Below are 21645 nucleotides of genomic sequence, written 5' to 3'. Positions count from 1 at the left end.
GAGATTGGAATACGTCAAGCAAATAATTGAGTACGTAGGTTGCAAGTGCTACTCTGAGATGAAGAGGTCAGCACAGGAAAGAAATTCGTGGCGGGACGCATCAAACCAGTCAGTAGACTGATGACCAAAAAAAAAAAAAGAGAGATGTTTCCAGAATGAATTCATCATTCTGTACTGGAGCGCACGCTGATATTAAACTTCGGGTGGCAGATCAAAACTGTGCGCCGGAACGAGACTAGAATTCGGGAGTTTTACCTTTCGCAGGCAATGGCTCTACCGACTGAGCTGCTGGGACATAATTCACGCCCCGTCCTCAAAGCTTTGCTTTCGCCAGCACCACAACTTCTACGTTCCAAATTTCACAGAAATTCTCCTGCAGGACTGGTACACCTCCATGGACTCTCTTTGGGGACGAGGTTATGACCAAAAATGTATTAATTACACTACTTGCCATTAAAATTGCTACACCAAGAAGAAATGCAGATGATAAACGGGTATTCATTGGACAAATACATTATACTGGAACTGACATGTGATTGCGTTTTCACGCAATTTGGGTGCATAGATCTTGAGAAATCAGTACCCAGAACAACCAACTGTGGCCGTAATAACGGCCTTGATACACATGGCCGTGAGTCAAACAGAGCTTGGATGGCGTATACAGGTACACCTGACCACGCAGCTTCGACACGATACCACAGTTCATAAAGAGTAGTGACTGGCGTATTGTGACGAGCCAGCTGCTCGCCCATCATTGACCAGACGTTTTCAGTTGGTGAGAGATCTGGAGAATGTGCGGGCCAGGGCAGCAGTCGAACATTTTCTGTATCCAGAAAAGCCCGTACAGGACCTGCAACATGCGGCCGTGCTTTATCCTGCTGGAATGTAGGGTTTCGCAGTGATCGAATGAGGGGTAGGGCCAAGGGTCGTAACACATTGAAATGTAACGTCCACTGTTCGAAGTGTCGTCAGTGCGAACAAAAGGTGACCGAGATGTGTAAACAATGGCACCCCTTATCATGACGCCGGGTGATACGCCAGTATGGCGATGACGAATTCACGTTTCCAATGTGCGTTCACCGCGATGTCGCCAAACACGGATGCGACCATCATGATACTGTAAACAGAACCTGGATTCATCCGAAAAAATGACGTTTTGCCATTCGTGCACCCTGATTCGTCGTTGAGTACACCATCGCAGGCGCTCCTGTTTGTGATACAGCGTCAAGCCATGGTCTCCGAGCTGATAGTCCATGCTGCTGCAAACGTCGTCGAACTGTTCGTGCAGGTGGTTGTTGCCTTCAAACGTCCCCATCTGTTGACTCAGGGATCGAGACGCGGCTGCACGATCCGTTACAGCCATGCGGATAAGACTTCTAGTGATACGAGGCCGTTGGGATCCAGCACGACGTTCCGTATTACCCTCCTGAACCCACCGATTCCATATTCTGCTAACAGTCATTGGATCACGACCAACGCGAGCAGCAATGTCGCGATACGATAAACCGCAATGCGATAGGCTGCAATTCGACCTTTGTCAAATTCGGAAACGTGGTGGTACGCATTTCTCCTACTTACACGAGGCATCACAACAACCTTTCACTAGGTAACGCCGGTTTGTGTATGAAAAATCGGTTGGAAACTTTCCTCATGTCAAGCAAGTTGTAGGTGTCGCCACCGGCGCGAACCCTGTGTGAATGCTGTGAAAAGCTAATCATTTGCATATCACAGGATCTTCTTCCTGTCGGCTAAATTTCGCGTCTGTAGCACGTCATCTTCGTGGTGTAGCAATTTTGATGCCCAGTAGTGTAATGAAAAGGAACGACGATGCAGCAAGGATGTAGTGCTGTTCTCACATGTTGAAATCGGAAGTTACCGCAAGTACGTGAAATAAATAACGCAATGATTAAGAAAGAAACCACAGATATACAGATTGGCGATAGGCGGGGTGGGGGGTGGGGGTGGGGGTAAGGGGAGGGAGTTGGCGATAAGTCCCCTGATTGGCTGGATGGCTGGTTCATACCACGTTTCTTGGAAGACGGGGAGAGGGGTGATTTCCAGCACGCGGCTTGCTGATCTGGATGAAGAAGGATGTAACTCAGAGTACAAAGCGTAAAGCATAGGCTCTGACTTAGCCATGTTTCACAGTCAAGTTTCCCTGTTTGTCACCTACATAAAATATCGTAAAATACTAACCTGTGGCGAGAAACTCGTGTTTGTTCGTGGTCAAAAATACCTTGATATCTAAAATCAATAACCAGGAAGAGTTCTGTTACAGGCTTATACGACAGTTAACATATATCATTTTAGAATCTAATATATATCTGTATAACTCCTGAAACAGCTTACTAAGAGATATTCCAGGCGACGCAATTCGTGTAACTGAAGCCAGTTGTTTTTCGAGCCTGTGGATTTAAATACGTAAATACCTTATGAGAACGGTCAGATAGTGCTGTGGCTGTGTACTGTGCATTAATTACAACGGTCGCGGTATCATAAGTAGGCGATCCCTGCGTTTCTTAAGTCTCTGGAATCGTTTGGCCATTTACAACTTCCTTTAGAGTACATTTGAAAGAAGTCTTCTCAGTTTTAATCCGCACATGGCAGGGCACTCGTTTCCTGGAGTATTAGGTACTCTGAGCCGAGGAGTCCGTGCCGGGCGGTAGAGAATAGTCTGCTTGAGCGGAACTGTCTAATAAACCGCACGACGGGCGGCCGCTCAAGTTCAATTTGTCGATGGAGAAGCGAGACGCAAGTTGGGCGTCGCTAATAACATAACGCTAGACGAGGCGGTAATTTGCCGGGCCGCCGGAAGTTACCCCTGTGTCGGCAGGGAGCGGGACGGACACCCATCTTGACTGCCGTCCAAGTCTGCCGCTGCGTGTGCCAGGCAGCTAATGGAGAGGGAGGGGGCTCTTAATTAGTCTATCTCTCTCCTATCCGAGCACTTGCCTTCAGTAGCCATGTACACGATGCCTGAAACAGTTCATAAATAAAAAGAAATAAACAATGCGAATGTTAATGGTGTGCCTTGGGGTGCTCATCCGGCTTCACACAATTTTCCTGCACAGTGTTTTAACGACTGACCTGGTTGTCTTCTTCGGGTGCTGCAAACTGTTTTACTTTATATGTGCCTTGGCGCCGAATCTTAGCAATACCGTGCAGTATTGCTGGTGTCGCTCTGCAATTTGTACCAGAGTTCGACTGCAGGCGCCCACTATACTCTTTGATTTTTATTTATTTTTAAGAGCCTGCACTGTTATTGAGTGAGACGCACTTCCTACTCAGCGACCTCCAGGTCTAATGGGTAAGGTGGCCAGTGACGTCTACAGGAAAATTAAACAAACCTTTGGAGAAAAGAGAACCACTTGTATGAATATCAAGAGCTCAGATGGAAACCCAGTTCTAAGCAAAGAAGGGAAAGCAGAAAGGTGGATGGAGTATATAGAGGGTCTATACCGGGACGATGTTCTTGAGAACAATATTATGGAAATGGAAGAGGATGTAGATGACGATGAAATGGGAGATATGATACTGCGTGAAGAGTTTGACAGAGCAGTGAAAGACCTAAGTCGAAACAAGGCCCCACGAGTAGACAACATTCCATCAGAATTACTGACAGCCTTGGGAGAGCCAGTCCTGACAAAACTCTACCATCTGGTGAGCAAGATGTATGAGACAGCCGAAATTCCCTCAGACTTCGAGAAGAATATAATAATTCCAATCCCAAAGAAAAAATGGTTCTGAGCACTATGGGACTTAACATCTTAGGTCATCAGTCCCCCGAACTTAGAACTACTTAAACCTAACCAACCTAAGGACATCACACACATCCATGCCCGAGGTAGGATTCGAACCTTTGACCGTAGCGGTAGCGCGGTTCCAGACTGTAGCGCCTAGAACCGCATCCCAAAGAAAGCAGGTGTTGACAGATGTGAAAATTACCTATCAGTTTAATAAGTCACAGCTTCAAAATTCCAACCGCGAATTCTATACAGACGAATGGAAAAACTGGTAGAAGCCGACCTCGGGGAAGATCAGTCTGGATTCCGTAGAAATGTTGGAATACGTGAGGCAATACTGACCCTACGAGTTACCTTAGAAGAAAGACTAATGAAAGGCAAACCTAAGTTTCTAGCATTTGTAGACTTAGAGAAAGCTTTTGACAATGTTGACTGGAATACTCTCTTGAAAATTCTGAAGGTGGCAGGGGTAAAATACAGGGAGCGAAAGGCTATTTACAATTTGTACAGAAACCGGATGGCAGTTGTAAGTGTCGAGTGACATGAAAGAGAAGCAGTGGTTGAGAAGGGAGTGAGACAGGGTTGTATCATCTCCCCAATGTTGTTCAATCTGCATATTGAGCAAGCAGTGAAGGAAACAAAAGAAAAATTCGGAGTAGGCATTAAAATCCAGGGAGAAGAAATAAAAATTTTGAGGTTCGCCGATGACATTGTAATTCTGTCAGAGACAGCAAAGGACTTGGAAGAGCAGTTGAACGGAATGGACAGTGTCTTGAAAGGAGGGTATAAGATGAACATCAACAAAAGCAAAACGAGGATAATGGAATGTAGTCGAATTAAGTCGGGTGATGCTGAGGGAATTAGATTAGGAAATGAGATACTTAAAGTAGTAAGGGAGTTTTGCTATTTGGGGAGCAAAATAACTGATAATGGTCGAAGTAGAGAGGATATAAAATATAGACTGGCAATGGCAAGAAAAGCGTTTCTGAAGAAGAGAAATTTGTTAACATCGAGTATTGATGTAAGTGTCAGGAAGTCATTTCTGAAAGTATTTGTATGGAGTGTAGCCATGTATGGAAGTGAAACATGGACGATAAATAGTTTGGACAAGAAGCGAATAGAAGCTTTCGAAATGTGGCGCTACAGAAGAATGCTGAAGATTAGATGGGTAGATCACATAATGAGGTATTGAATAGAATTGGCGAGAAGAGGAGTTTGCGGCACAACTTGACTAGAATAAGGGATCGGATGGTAGGGCATGTTATGAGGCATCAAGGGATCACCAATTTAGTACTGGAGGACAGCATGGAGGGTAAAAATCGTAGAGGGCGACCAAGAGATGAATACACTAGGCAGATTCAGAAGGATGTAGGCTGCAGCAAGTACTGGGAGATGAAGAAGGTTGCACAGGATAGAGTAGCACGGAGAGCTGCATCAAACCAGTCTCAGGACTGAAGACCGCAACAACAACGACAACAACAACAACCAGTTGTGCCTGGCCACACGATGCTGTGGCTCAGTCTAGTTAAATGGAAACAAAGAAAATGAAAGTCTCGTCCAATGTCCTTCTCCCCTGTTACTGTCCATCTCCGCTTCACCCTCTCTTTGTCCATCTCCTCCCTCCCCCCACTATCTCTTATCCGCTCTGTCCATCTACTCCTATCTGCTCTCTATGTCAATTTCCTCCAGATCCTCTGTCCATCTCCTCTTGTCCTCCTCTTTGATCTTGAGCCTTGATTATTCTTATTGTATATTCAGATTTCGCAGGTTACCTGTTTAATAGACTGTCGTTTAAAATTTGAGGTAAATCGATAAAGGACTTTTTGAGAGTTTCACTAACAACGTTTCACAATCTCAAATACTGTATTTATATATATTTATTTCTTTATATAATACATATTTATTTACATACTATATACTATTACTATTTATATAGTGGAATTAGCGAAGTTCGGTGGCAGGAGGAACAAGACTTTTGGTCAGGTGAATACAGGGTTATAAATACAAAATCAAATAGGGGTAATGCAGGAGTAGGTTTATTAATCAATAAAAAAATAGGAGTACGGGTATGCTATTACAAACAGCATAGTGAACGCATTATTGTAGCCAAGATAGACACGAAGCCAACGCCTACGACAGTACTACAAGTCTATATGCCAACTAGCTCTGCAGATGACGAAGAAATTGAAGAAATGTATGATGAGATAAAAGAAATTATTCAGGTAGTGAAAGGAGACGAAAATTTAATAGTCATGGGTGACAGGAATTCGATAGTAGGAAAAGGAAGAGAAGGAAATGTAGTAGGTGAATATGGATTGGGGGGAAGAAATGAAAGAGAAAGCCGCCTGGTAGAATTTTGCACAGAGCGCAACTTAATCATAGCTAACACTTGGTTCAAGAAACATAAAAGGAGGTTGTATACATGGAAGAAGCCTGGAGATACTGACAGGTTTCAGATAGATTATATAATGATAAGACAGAGATTTAGGAACCAGGTTTTAAATTGTAAGACATTTCCAGGGGCAGATGTGGACTCTGACCACAATCTATTGGTTATGAGCTGTAGATTAAAACTGAAGAAACTGCAAAAAGGTGGGAAATTAAGGAGATGGGACCTGGATAAACTGACTAAACCAGAGGTTATACAGAGTTTCAGGAAGAGCATAAGGGAACAATTGACAAGAATGGGGGAAAGAAATACAGTAGAAGAAGAATGGTTAGCTTTGAGGGATGAAGTAGTGAAGGCAGCAGAGGATCAAGTAGGTAAAAAGACGAGGGCTAGTAGAAATCCTTGGGTAACAGAAGAAATATTGAATTTAATTGATGCAAGCAGAAAATATGAAAACGCAGTAAATGAAGCAGGCAAAAAGGAATACAAACGTCTCAAAAATGAAATCGACATCAAGTGCTAAATGTCTAAGCACGGATGGCTAGAGGACAAATGTAAGGATGTAGAGGCTTATGTCACTAGGAGTAAGATAGATACTGCCTACAGAAAAATTAAAGACACCTTTGGAGAAAAGAGAACCACTTGTATGAATATCATGAGCTCAGATGGAAGCCCAGTTCTAAGCAAAGAAGGGAAAGCAGAAAGGTGGAAGGAGTATATAGAGGGACTATGTAAGGGCGATATACTTGAGAGCAACGTTATAGAAAGGGAAGAGGCTGTAGATGAAGATGAAATGGGAGATATAATACAGCGTGAAGAATTTGATAGGGCACTGAAAGACCTAAGTCGAAACAAGTCCCCAGGAGTAGACATCATTCCATTAGAATTACTGATAGCCTTGGGAGAGCCAGTCCTGACAAAACTCTACCATCTGGTGAGCAAACTGTATGAGACAGGCGAAATACCCTCAGACTTCAAGAAGAATATAATAATTCCAATACCAAAGAAAGCAGGTGTTGACAGATACTAACGCGAATTCTTTACAGACGAATGGAAAAACTGGTAGAAGCTGACTCCGGGGAAGATCAGTTTGGATTCCGTAGAAATATGGGAACACGTGAGGCAATACTGATCCTACGACTTATCTTAGAAGCTAGATTAAGAAAAGGCAAACCTACGTTTCTAGCATTTGTAGACTTGGAGAAAGCTTTTGACAATGTTGACTGGAATACTCTCAAATTCAGCAGGTGGCAGGGGTAAACTACAGGGAGCGAAAGGCTATTTACAATTTGTACAGAAACCAGATGGCAGTTATAAGAGTCGAGGGACATGAAAGGGAAGCAGTGGTTGGGAAGGGAGTGAGACAAGGTTGTAGCCTCTCCCAGATGTTATTCAATCTGTATATTGAACAACCAGTAAAGGAAACAACAGAAAAATTCGGAGTAGGTATTAAAATCCATGGAGAAGAAATAAAAACTTTAAGGTTCGCCGACGACATTGTAATTCTGTCAGAGACAGCAAAGGACTTGGAAGAGCAGTTGAACGGAATGGACGGTGTCTTGAAAGGAGGACATAAGATGAACATCAACAAAAGGAAAACGAGGATAACGGAATGTAGTCGAATTAAGTCGGGTGATGCTGAGGGAATTAGATTAGGAAATGAGACACTTAAATAGTAAAGGAGTTTTGCTATTTGAGGAGAAAATAACTGATGATGGTCGAAATAGAGAGGATATAAAATGTAGACTTTCAATGGCAAGTAAAGCGTTTCTGAAGAAAAGAAATTTGTTAACATTGAGTATAGATTTAAGGGTCATGAAGTCGTTTTCTGAAAGTATTTGTATGGAGTGTAGCCGTGTATGGAAGTGAGACGTGGACGATAAATAGTTTGGACAAGAAGAGAATAGAGGCTTTTGAAATGTGGTGCTACAGAAGAATGCTGAAGATTAGATGGGTAGATCACATAACTAATGAGGAGATATTGAATAGGATTGGGGAGAAGAGGAGTTTGTGACACAACTTGACAAGAAGAAGGGATCGGTTGGTAGGACATGTTCTGAGGCATCAAGGGATCACCAATTTAGTATTGGAGGGCAGCGTGGAGAGTAAAAATCGTAGAGGGAGTCCAAGAGATGAATACACTAAACAGATTCAGAAGGATGTAGGCTGCAGTACATATTGGGAGATGAAGAAGCTTGCACAGGATAGAGTAGCATGGAGAGCTGCATCAAACCAGTCTCAGGACTGAAGACCACAACAACAAACACTATTTATATACTATATCCGTTAAAATATATAGATTATTGTACATCTCAGTGTCTAAAATAATAAATAAATCTGTCAAGAACATATTTTACAGGTTTTTCTAACAATGGTTCTCCTTTATACGCTACGTACATATTTATGTATTATATATATTAAGAATATATAATCTATGTCCACCTCAATATTCATTAGAGTTAACGTGTAAAAATCTGAAGTAAACTGATTAAGAACTTTACGAGATCTTTGGTAACACAATTTTCCAGCTTATATATATATATATATATATATATATATATATATATATATATATATATATATGCGCACTTCCCAGTAAAACGCTGTGTCGAAATTACAAGTCAATCGACTGGTTGCTTTGCGAGGTTTGTGGGCACCGATTTACGTTGGCTGAATTTTTGTGTATAAATATTTGGCACTGATCCAGCCATGTACCTGTCAAGTAGCAGAAATTCACATTGAAAAGATATGGATAAAATGTAGCCTAAGCATATTCATGTAACTTTCACATTTATTTTATGCACACTAGAAATAAAGACGAACCACGCAAATTGCACAGGACATCGATAATAGCCAAACTGTATAGATCTGAGGGAAATGTTTTGCTTAGTACTGAGAAAAGAGAAAATAAGAAAAGTATTCTCGGCCTTGAATAACTAAATTCTGAATCTATAATTGTAGTCTATAAATACATTAAATATCCGTAAACATATTAAATTTTAATGCCAGATCAAACTGCATATTAATTGGAGAACTTATTTTTTCCAATTTTTTCTTTGTAGACTTAGTAAAAAGTGATACACGCCCACGAATTTGAAATAACGTGACTCGTGACTGTAGATTTTGTTAAACGCAAATTACAACCCATCACCAAATTTAATTATTAACTAAACACAGTCAGATGTTCGGTATTAGAATTTTTCACCAGTGGTTGTTTCAACCTGAAATGGCGATACGAAAAACTTTTCCTTACTGGGACTCGAAACCAACACCGATCACCGTTGTATTCTAGTCACGAATAGACGTTAAATACCGGTTGCTCTCACCGTTAACGAGATATGCGCACGTTTGATCTAGAAACAACGTTCCGTAAAGTAGTGGGTTGGAGTTAAACCTGGCACATAACGTCGTTCTTTACTGTGCGCGAAGAGATGTTGAACATCGAATTCTTTTTCATCAGCAGCTATAAACAAATGTTTGAGCCTGAAATGGTATGATGAGAATTTCTGAGTCTTACTGGAAATCGAAATTGGTACCAGTTGTTATTGTCCACCACTGCACACTAGGGTTTGAAACGACATGATGAAAACTTTTGAGCTGGACCCACACGCCTTTTTTGGAGACATTGAGGAGTTCGAAATTTTTGGAAACAACAAGCTGGTGGAAGAATATCATCTCAAAGCTGTCACATCTCAGTCAACACCAATATTTTCAAGAACCCAAGTTAAAATAATAAGTGCCTGGTTATTACGTGATGATTGGTTCGTAAGATAAAATATCTAGTGTAAGAAAGCTTACTGGTGACAGAGTTTCCAAATAACACGACTTCAGCCTAATGATACGCTCCAGTCAGTAGTGGGTGGATATTATTTTCAATGTGAAATCAGAACCACGGTACAATCCTACTTTCATCACTTGGCGTCACCAAAGGTGAATTGGGTCTGTTCGTTCCTGTTCGAAATTGTCGCTTGAATCGATAAACGAACCCAGACCTCTCGTGTAACAAGTTAGCGTCCGATCACCACATGATTGAACTTCACAACTGGCTAGGTCATAATTTGGTCGTAATGAAGGATGTGCTACACTGAATGAGAATTTTAACTCCTTGACTCCCTGGAGGTGTGTTACAATCGCTTGAATACGTTTCTTTTCTTATTTTATGCATCGCCATTCACCAGATGCCTCGGCTATGCAGTGCGTCCTTTTGAATTAATTTTGATATCACTGAAATAAAATCACATAACGGTCTTCTGCATGAACTAGCAAGATTGTAGCATGCGGAGTTTCTGCAGGAGGTACTTGCTTCCACTTGAACTGTCATGGTACTATTTCTGGTCGTGGTCCACTGGTAAAGGTCGCACAATATAAACGACAAACCGATGTATGGACCAAACTCTTTCCTCTAAATCTTACAAAGCACCTAGTCTGTCTGCTTAAAATATCAAGCTGATGGAATCGGAGAAATAATTTAATTCATTTTCCAACCCGCAAGGAACAACAAAGAGTTACAGAACCATTTTCATGAAAGAGCTCGGAGCATTCAAAGTAATTTGTGCTCTAGAGTTTCCAGGTCTACAGCGCATATTGCTGCACTCGCACTGGCAAAAGCATAAAATTATACTCTATACTATTTAATACTGCAGTTTTGTTTTCAGAGCGAAATATGTTGGACACATCGAGGGAACAAAGTGCAATAACAACAGTGTTGTGACCATTACCCATGCTGTAACATTAGATGTGAGGATTACTGAAGTACATAAATTACCACTGCATAGCAACGCATCCCAGATATGTTCAATAACGTTCGTGTCTGGGGAGTCTGGTGCCAGCGGAAGTGTTTAAGCTCAGAAGAGTGTTCATGGAGCCACTCTGTAGCAATTTTGGACGTTTGGGATGACACATTGTCCTGCTGGAATTTCCACGTCCGGCGGAATGCTCAATCGACATGAATGGATGTAAATGATCACACAGGATGCTTACGTACGAGTCACCTATCAGAGTCGTATCTAGACATATCAGGCGTCCCGTATCACTCCAACCGCACATGCCTCCACCAGCTTGAACAGTCCCCTGCTGACATGGAGGGTCCATAGATTCATGAGGTTGTCTTCATACCCCATCACATCCTTCCACGCGATAAAATTTGAAACGAGATTCGTCCGACCAGGCAACACGTTTCCAGTGAACAACAGTCCAATATCGGTGTTGATGGGCCCAAGAGAGGTGTACAGCTTTGTGTCATGCAATCATCAAGTGTACACGAGTGAGCCTTCGGCTCCGAAAGCCCATATAGATGATTTTTCGTCGGATGGTTCGTAAGCTGAGACTTGCTCATGGCCAAGCATTGAAATCTGCAGAAGGATTCAGCTTCTGTCATGCTGAACGATTCTCTTTAGTCGTCGTTGGTCCCTTTTCCGGCCGCAGCGATGTCGGAGATGTTTTACCGGATTCCTGATATTCACGGTACACTCGTGAAATGGTCGTACGCGAAAGTTCCCACTTCATCGCTACCTCGGAGATGCTGTGTCCCATCGCTCGTGCGCCGACTATAACACCACATTCAGACTCACTTAAATCTTGGTAACCTGCAATTGTAGCAACCGTAACCGATCTAACAACTGCGCCATTCTCTTGTCGCATACAGGCATTGCTGATCACAGCGTCGAATTTTGTCTGTGTGTATATCTCTGTACTTGAATACGAGCGCCTATACCAGTTTCTTTGGCGCTTTAGAGTAGGAATACGGAATCCGCCTGTTGCTCTCCATCCATAGTTCGCAGGTTACCGTCTGAGAAAAAGGTAAGCTGAGTTTCGCATGAGCGGTGCCTTCTAAAACCATACTAATTCTTGGACAGAAACTCTTTCCTCACAAGATAATTTATTATATTCGAAATGCAAATATGTTCAAGGATTCTGCAGCAAATCGATGATACCTATATTTGTTACCTATATTGGTCTGTAATTTCGTGGCTCTGTCATTTTACCCTTCTTATACGGTGTACACGTATATTACTTTACTCATGGCTGTAATTTTCAGGAGTCATCCCTGATTTTTTGAGTTGCTAGGGACTTCGCGACAGGCGAGAGATTCGCGATAAATGCAAGCTAAGTAAGGGATCAGGGCTGTAAAAACCGAATTGGGATTCGATAAGCACCTGGCGACTTATTCGCTGTCAGCTCTTTCAGTTGTTTCTGTACGCCAGGGGTGCTTGTTACTAAGTCCTTCACACTGGGATCTGTGCGACGTCCAGATGACGGTATGTTCGTACGATTCTCGTGCATGAATGACTTCTTAAATGCGAGATTTAAAACTTCCGCTTTACTTTTTCTGTCTGCTACTGCCACACCAGACTGTTCGACGAATGACTGGCTAGGAGCCTTAGATCCACTTAGCCATTTTACGTAGGACCAAAATTTCCTCCGGTTCTCGGCAACATTCTTCCTAAGGTATGAAGGTGGTAGTCGTAAGAATCGCACATCGATCGTTTTACAGACACACGAATTTCTGTTAACTTTAGGCTGTCGACATTTGCGCGTTCTCTTACAGACCAATATAGGTAACATCGGTTTCTCTTTTGAACCGAGAGTACAACAGCCTTTACTTTCTCAGTATTTTTTCATTTTTATTGTTAAATGAAGATGGTTTTTTATCGTCCTTAATACATTTAACTCAGCACATATTTCTCCAGAGTATGTGTCACAAACCGTTTAAATTTTGCCCATAATTCCTCCACGTCCATCGTACTGGAACGAATTGATGTCAGTCCAACTTCTAAGTCAGATGCTAACAGCTGTGTGACTGCTCTTTTTACTAGAAATACTCAGCTAACCTTCGTAACTGATTTACTAACATTAGCAACCAAAGTCGTTTCGATGTCATCCCTGTCTATATAGTGACGCCGTTGATTAGGTCAGGCCTGTTTGTAGCTACAAGGTCTACAATATTCAAATATATGTGGGCTGTAAAGCTAGCTACTCAAGAAATTTTCCGAAAAACGTGTTTAGGACGTCTGTCTATCCCCTGAATCGAATCTACAAACGTCCCAGTCTCTACTCGGTAAGTTAAGGTCGCCTCCAATGAATGACCTGAGTATTTCCGCGCTACTAACCGTTGACTTTCTTCGAATGACTCTAAAACCGTCACAGAAAAAATGCTGTTGGTGTCGGGGGAGAGGGAGAGAAAGGGAGGGGGGTTGGTTTTACGGGAAATCAACGTCGAGGTAATCGCGCGGCCTTTAAGAACATCCAACAGTTAACATGATTTTACCTACACCTGTTACAAGCGAACAGGTAACTTCACTGTTAGACTGTTGCAATGTTTGTGTCAGCTGCATTAAACACATGTCCTCCCAAGGCGTCTAAAGTGTCTTTTTGATGTACTTGCCGTGAATCGCTAAATATGTCAAAGCTTTCCATAACGGGCTTCAGCCAGCTCGCGGTCCGGAGAACGATTTCAGCGCGAAAAATTTTCTGGGGGACAGTAAATTCGGAAAATTTGTTACAAATGCTTCCACAATTTACTGATAAAATTATGATAGTCTAAGTGTCCTCACTCTGAACGCTGTCTGATTTCGCTACCTGCGAGTCGTCTGGCTAGTGTTCATCAGAGCACCTCAGCCTACCATCCTGTGCACTCCACAGCTACTCTGCTACCTGAGTAGCTGCTTCCTTTGCGTAGTGTACGCCTAACCAGTCAAGGTTAGTCCTGCAATTCCCTATACGATAATGCAGATCCAGATATCTGCAGTGAAGGCCGTCACAGAGTCGACGAGTCCATCCGGCTCCAGCCAAAAGGACCCCAGTTACAATGTTACAGATTGCGAGCTCTGCTGGCACCCCGCGCACGAGGCCAGCTACGTTCACCAGGTCCGCCAACCGCCTGTGTGAACTAATGATAGCTTCAGAGACCAAGCGACAGGCGTCGTTGGTGCCAACGTGAGCCACAACTTGCAGACGATTGTAGCCTACAAGTTCGATAGCCGCAGGCAAGACCTCATCCATATTTCGTATGATGCCCCCCAGCAGACATACCTCGGGGCCAAAAGCTTTCTTTCTGACCCTGAACGCTATCTCCTTAAGGAGCTCCATAATGCACCTAATGCTGGAGCACCAAATAACTAGTAAAATCTTCCCCCTTTCTCTGCCCGGACCCTGCTGTATGTGCGTCCACCTGACCGCTCACATGGTGAAAGACCGAGGCCAGACGGCCAGCCTCCACATCTGCTCTACGCCTCGAACGATGCGAAAGCGGTATCACCCGCCACTCATCCTCCGGCTGAGGCCGCATCCATCACACATCAGCATCAGAGCCCATGGGCGAAACAAAAGACATCAGAGGTGTCTCATGCGACGCGCCGGATTCTTCACCACCGCTGCTTCCCGAGGAAGCAGCGTGAAAACAACTGACTGTAGCTGAAAGCGTATTCAGCTGTTTCGCGAACTGCGATCAGCTCACCCTGCGTCCGGACACAGCGTGGACACATTCTGCCTCACGCCAGTGTTACTAACGTAAGAACTGACTATAAAATCACAGGCAGAAACATAGATATGCAACTTACTAACCTCTTGATATGTCACCAGTGGAGGCTCACACTTTATGAACTGGGTAGCTGGCCGTTCAGCGGAAATGGAAACTGGACTACAGACTATCTGACGACACTTTACAGTTACAAAAACGAGAGACAACACCTCTTGAATACAAAAACAACCACAAAATTTAATACACTGTACTAAGACAACCCTGAAGAAGCTAAATATGTAACTTGCCACTCTCCACGTGTGTAACAGACGGCAGCTGGAGCCTGACTGTACGGTTTTCAAATAAATCAAATACCATTCATACCATACTTCCTGCAAAAAGTGAAGTAAAGATAATGGAGCCCTGCTCCCCAAAGTAGACGACAAAGGCTCAATAATATTGTTATCTGGTGACTGTGGTACCCAAGGAAGATGTGAAAATTGATTCAAGTGTTGACAAAACCAATCCTGGACAATGCCAGCTGTGTTAACAGGGTGACTGTCGTCTTGAAACAAAGCACCACCATTGGGGAACAGACAATGTAACGTGAAATGCACCTTATCAGCCGAAATGGTCACTCTGACCTTGGCAGTAATGCGACCTAACACAGTAACAAAGGCGCCCATGGAATTCCACTATATGGCTGTCCAAATCATCGACGAACCCTCGACATCTTTTACTCTTGGAAACGTAAATTCTGCCAGAAGCAGGAAACAGTGTGAAACAAGACTCATCCGACCAAATGACTTTTTTTCCATTGCTTCATTGTCCAGGTTTTTAAGGCTTTGGCACCACGTTTCTCTGTTATGCTCATTTGCATCACTGATCTGTGTTTTGGAATTTGAATTCACGTTGCAACTTCCAGTTTATGGAGCTCTCTTCGTGTTGTTTTGCTGATGACAGGGTCCGCGAATATGACTAATACGTGTTACTCACTGGAACTAAGGAAAACGTGGATGGGAGGACCCACCAATACAACTTTCTTTGCAATTCTATTTCTATTTAACAAAATATAAACTGTGTTTTACAGACGATCGAAGAATTTAACCATAAAATTTTCTTTAACGAAATAAACAAATTTGCTACATTTTTTGACCTTAAACCTTACCTTGAATAAGCTTTTAATCCTTGCAAAAAAAATCTGAAGTGCTGTATTGCAAAATAGCAAACAATATAACAATAATTACCAGACGGTCGGACCTGCAGCCCGCCCGTTATCGGGTGAAACAGCGATGTTTACTAACTTTCTGTAACACATGAAACTATACAGGGTGGTCCAATGATAGTGACCCGGCCAAATATCTCACAAAATAAGCATGAAACGAAAAACCTACAAAGAAAGAAACTAGTCTAACTTGAAGGGCGAAACCAGATGGCGCTATGGTTGGCCCGCTAGATGGCGCTGCCATAGGTCAAACAGATACCAACTGCGTTTATTTAAAGTAGGAACCCTCATTTTTTATTACATATTCGTGTAGTACGTAAAGAAATATGAATGTTTTAGTTGGACCACTTTTCTCGCTTGGTGATAGAGGCCACATGTGAAACGTCAACCACGACCTGCAACAAATGATGCCCAAGTAGGTGTTTCAGCTGCTGTCGCGGCTAATCCGCACATCAGTAGCAGACAAATTCCGCGAGAAACGGGAATCTCAAAAACGTCGGTGTTGAGAATGCTACATCAACATCGATAGCACCCGTACCATATTTCTATGCACCAGGAATTGCATGGAGACGACTTTGAACGTCGTGTACAGTTCTGCCACTGGGCACAAGAGAAATTACGTGACAACGACAGATTTTTTTCCACGCGTTCTATTTAGCGACGAAGCGTCATTCACCAACAGCGGTAACGTAAACCGACATAATATGCACTACTGGGCAACGGAAAATCCACGATGGTTGCGACAAGTGGAACATCAGAGACCTTGGCGGGTTAATGTATGGTGCGGCATTATGGAAGGAATAATAATTGGCCCCCATTTTGTCGATGGCTATCTAAATGGTGCAATGTTGATTTCCCCCCCATGAACCATGGACGTTGCCGTTGGTGGGGAGGCTTGCGTGCCTCAGCGATACAGATAGCCGTACCGTAGGTGCAACCACAACGGAGGGGTATCTGTTGAGAGGCCAGACAAACATGTGGTTCCTGAAGAGGGGCAGCAGCCTTTTCAGTAGTTGCAGGGGCAGCAGTCTGGATGATTGACTGATCTGGCCTTGTAACATTAACCAAAACGGCCTTGCTGTGCTGGTACTGCGAACGGCTGAAAGCAAGGGGAAACTACAGCCGTAATTTTTCCCGAGGACATGCAGCTTTACTGTATGATTAAATGATGATGGCGTCCTCTTGGGTAAAATATTCCGGAGGTAAAACAGTCCCCCATTCGGATCTCCGGGCGGGGACTACTCAAGAGGACGTCGTTATCAGGAGAGAGAAAACTGGCATTCTACGGATCGGAGCGTGGAATGTCAGATCCCTTAATCAGGCAGGTAGGTTAGAAAATTTAAAAAGGGAAATCGATAGGTTAAAGTTAGATATAGTGGGAATTAGCGAAGTTCGGTGGCAGGAGGAACAAGACTTTTGGTCAGGTGATTACAGGGTTATAAATACAAAATCAAATAAGGGTAATGCAGGAGTAGGTTTAATAATGAATAAAAAAATTGGAGCGCGGATTAGCTACTACAAACAGCATAGTAAACGCATTATTGTGGCCACGATAGACACAAAGCCCATGCCTACTACAGTAGTACAAGTTTATATGCCAACTAGCTCTGCAGATGATGAAGAAATTGATGAAATGTATGACGAGATAAAAGAAATTATTCAGGTGGTGAAGGGAGACGAAAATTTAACAGTCATGGGTGACTGGAATTCGTCAGTAGGAAAAGGGAGAGAAGGAAACATAGCAGGTGAATATGGATTGGGGGGAAGAAATGAAAGAGGAAGCTAACACTTGGTTCAAGAATCATGAAAGAAGGTTGTATACCTGGAAGAATCCTGGAGATACTAAAAGGTATCAGATAGATTACATAATGATAAGACAGAGATTTAGGAACGAGGTTTTAAATTGTAAGACATTTCCAGGGGCAGATGTGGATTCTGACCACAATCTATTGGTTATGAACTGCAGATTGAAACTGAAGAAACTGCAAAAGGGCGGGAATTTAAGGAGATGGGATTTGGATAAACTGAACGAACCAGAGGTTGTAGAGAGTTTCAGGGAGAGCATAAGGGAACAATTGACAGGAATGGGGGAAAGAAATACAGTAGAAGAAGAATGGGTAGCTCTGAGGGATGAAGTAGTGAAGGCAGCAGAGGATCAAGTAGGTAAAAAGACGAGGGCTAATAGAAATCTTTGGGTAACAGAAGAAATATTGAATTTAATTGATGAAAGGAGAAAATATAAAAATGCAGTAAATGAAGCAGGCAAAAAAGAATACAAACGTCTCAAAAATGAGATTGACAGGAAGTGCAAAGTGGCTAAGCAGGGATGGCTAGAGTAGAAATGTAAGGATGTAGAGGCTTGTCTCACTAGGGCTAAGATAGATACTGCGTACAGGAAAATTAAAGAGGACTTTGGAGAGAAGAGAACCACTTGTATGAATATCAAGAGCTCAGATGGAAACCCAGTTCTAAGCAAAGAAAGGAAGGCAGAAAGGTGGAAGGAGTATATAGAGGGTTTATACAAGGGAGATGTACCTGAGGACAATATTATGGAAATGGAAGAGGATGTAGATGAAGATGAAATGGGAGATAAGATACTGCGTGAAGAGTTTGACAGAGCACTGAAAGACCTGAGTCGAAACATGGCCCCGGGAGTAGACATTATTCCATTATAACTACTGATGGCCTTGGGAGAGCCAGTCATGACAAAACTCTACCATCTGGTGAGCAAGATGTATGAGACAGGCGAAATACCCACAGACTTCAAGAAGAATATAATAATTCCAATCCCAAAGAAAGCAGGTGTTGACAGATGTGAAAATTACAGAACTATCAGTTTAATAAGTCTCAGCTGCAAAATACTAACGCGAATTCTTTACAGACGAATGGAAAAACTGATAGAAGCGGACCTCGGGGAGGATCAGTTTGGATTCCGTAGAAATGTTGGAACACGTGAGGCAATACTAACCTTACGACTTATCTTAGAAGAAAGATTAAGAAAAGTCAAACCTACGTTTCTAGCATTTGTAGACTTAGAGAAAGCTTTTGACAACGTTAACTGGAATACTCTCTTTCAAATTCTGAAGGTGTCAGGGGTAAAATACAGGGAGCGAAAGGCTATTTACAATTTGTACAGAAACCAGATGGCAGTTATAAGATTCGAGGGGCATGAAAGGGAAGCAGTGGTTGGGAAAGGAGTGAGACAGGGTTGTAGCCTCTCCCCGATGTTATTCAATCTGTATATTGAGCAAGCAGTGAAGGAAACAACAGAAAAATTCAGAGTAGGTATTAAAATTCATGGAGAAGAAGTAAAAACTTTGAGGTTTGCCGATGACATTGTAATTCTGTCAGAGACATCAAAGGACTTGGAAGAGCAGTTGAACGGAATGGACAGTGTCTTGAAAGGAGGATATAAGATGAACATCAACAAAAGCAAAACGAGGATAATGGAATGTAGTCAAATTAAATCGGGTGATGCTGAGGGGATTAGATTAGGAAATGAGACACTTAAAGTAGTAAAGGAGTTTTGCTATTTAGGGAGTAAAATAACTGATGATGGTCGAAGTAGAGAGGATATAAAATGTAGACTGACAATGGCAAGGAAATCGTTTCTGAAGAAGAGAAATTTGTTAACATCGAGTATAGATTTAAGTGTCAGCAAGTCGTTTCTGAAAGTATTTGTATGGAGTGTAGCCATGTATGGAAGTGAAACATGGACGATAACCAGTTTGGACAAGAAGAGAATAGAAGCTTTCGAAATGTGGTGCTACAGAAGAATGCTGAAGATAAGGTGGGTAGATCACGTAACTAATGAGGAGGTATTGAATAGGATTGGGGAGAAGAGAAGTTTGTGGCACAATTTGACTAGAAGAAGGGATCGGTTGGTAGGACATGGTTTGAGGCATCAAGGGATCACAAATTTAGCACTGGAGGGCAGCGTGGAGGGTAAAAATCGTAGAGGGAGACCAAGAGATGAATACACTAAGCAGATTCAGAAGGATGTAGTTTGCAGTAGGTACTGGGAGATGAAGAAGCTTGCACAGGATAGAGTAGCATGGAGAGCTGCATCAAACCAGTCTCAGGACTGAAGACCACAACAACAACAACAACAATGTTGATTTCCTACGTAATGTTCTACTGCTGTTACTACAAGACATTTCACTGCATGACAGGATGGCGATGTACTTCCAACATGATAGATGTCCGGCACATAGCTCGCGTGCGGTTGAAGCGGTATTGAATAGCATATTTAATGACAGGTGGATTGGTCGTCGAAGCACCATACCAAGGCCCGCACGTTCACCGGACCTGACGTCCCCGGATTTCTTTCTGTGGGGAAAGTTGAAGGATATTTTGCTATCCTGATACACCGACAACGCCTGACAACATGCGTCAGTGCATTGACAATGCATGTGCGAACATTACGAAAGAGGAACTACTAGCTGTTGAGAGGAATGTCGTTACACGTATTGCCAAATGCAGTGAGGTTGACGGACATCATTTTGAGCATTTATTGCATTAATGTGGTATTTACAGGTAATCACGCTGTAACAGCATGCGTTCTCAGAAATGATGGGTTCACAAAGGTACATGTATCACATTGGAACAACCGAAATAAAATGTTCAAACATACCTACGTTCTGTATTTTAATTTAAAAACCTACCTGTTACCAACTGTTCGTCTAAAATTGTGAGCCATATGTTTAATACGTAATAAAAAATGGGGTTCCTATTTTAAAAAACGCAGTTGATATCCGTTTGACCTATGGCAGCACCATCTAGTGGGCCAACCATAGCGCCATCTGGTTTCCCCCTTCAAGCTAGACAAGTTTCGTTCTTTGTATTTTTTTCGTTTGATGCTTATTTCATGAGATATTTAGCCTGGTCACGATAATTGGACCACCTTGAATAAGCACCGTTGATGACAAGAGTGATTAAATTACTGAAAACAGATGACTTAACTTTTAATTTGAAAGCTGTATATCGGAAGGTTCAGGGTTCAGACGCACGCCTGTACTTAAAGGTTAAACAGATTAGCAAACAGTATGACAATGATAAGGCTTACTTCTAAGCAACTAACCTCTTAATTTCAATCAACAACCAAGGTGCAATTGGATCCCAACCAGTCCCTTCTGACAATTTTATTTTGACTAAATCCCAAGTGACAGTTGGCTGTTAATATTTTCAAAGTTAAACTGATTGTCAGTTATTAAGAGCGCTCTGAAGGAACGTCTTAAAACATTACTTGTGAACACTTGTTACTAGAGAACTCACTCGGCGAAACCACAAGATCCAGCTAAAATACACCAATAATGACCCGGTCTTTCAAACACAGAAACGAACGGCTTAGTACAACAAGTTGTTCAGATTATAACTAATGATTGAGAAATGTAGTTACAATCCAAGAACTGAACCGGTTAACAGCTAAACCTAACCACAAGGTCCTTCTTTTTTTTAATGGCAGCATGTGCCTTAGTACAATTTTTCCGGCTGTATTTATGACTAAGAGCAGATTAATTAGAACATTAAGGAAAGACAATATAATAGCGGGACAAACTTTCAAACGACAACTAGTGTCTTAGTACAGTACTACTGCCTGTATTTACGTCCAAACAGCCGACCGAGTAAAACTCTAAGGTTCGGGTACAAACCGGAAAATAAGGAGAGCAGATAGACAATGAAACAAATTACCACGAGGATTACCGAATGTTACTCCACTTTATCAGCAAGAAGTTCCATGGATCTACGGTGCGCCGCAGCGGTTACTGAGTGGTGTCGATGAAAGACAGGTAGAAGAGGGCAGCCAGGCCATGAGCGGTCCCCCGACACG

General features: G+C 42.5%; 1 protein-coding gene across 1 annotated transcript in view; it reads right to left on the bottom strand.

Annotated features, from left to right (window-relative positions):
- Positions 1 to 2920: 2920 nt before the first annotated feature.
- LOC126456111 (eukaryotic translation initiation factor 3 subunit A-like) overlaps positions 2921 to 21645 on the bottom strand; it is a 160737-nt gene continuing 142012 nt past the window's right edge. The window contains exon 3 of the mRNA XM_050091865.1: positions 2921 to 2976. Within this exon, the coding sequence (XP_049947822.1) occupies positions 2921 to 2976 (56 nt within the window). The remainder of the gene's footprint in view (positions 2977 to 21645) is intronic.

The sequence above is a fragment of the Schistocerca serialis genome, chromosome 2 (genome assembly GCF_023864345.2).
Source record: "Schistocerca serialis cubense isolate TAMUIC-IGC-003099 chromosome 2, iqSchSeri2.2, whole genome shotgun sequence".
Classification (NCBI taxonomy): Eukaryota; Metazoa; Arthropoda; class Insecta; order Orthoptera; family Acrididae; genus Schistocerca; species Schistocerca serialis.
Note: the sequence above shows the minus strand (reverse complement) of the source record. Positions and strands in the feature narration are given on the sequence as shown.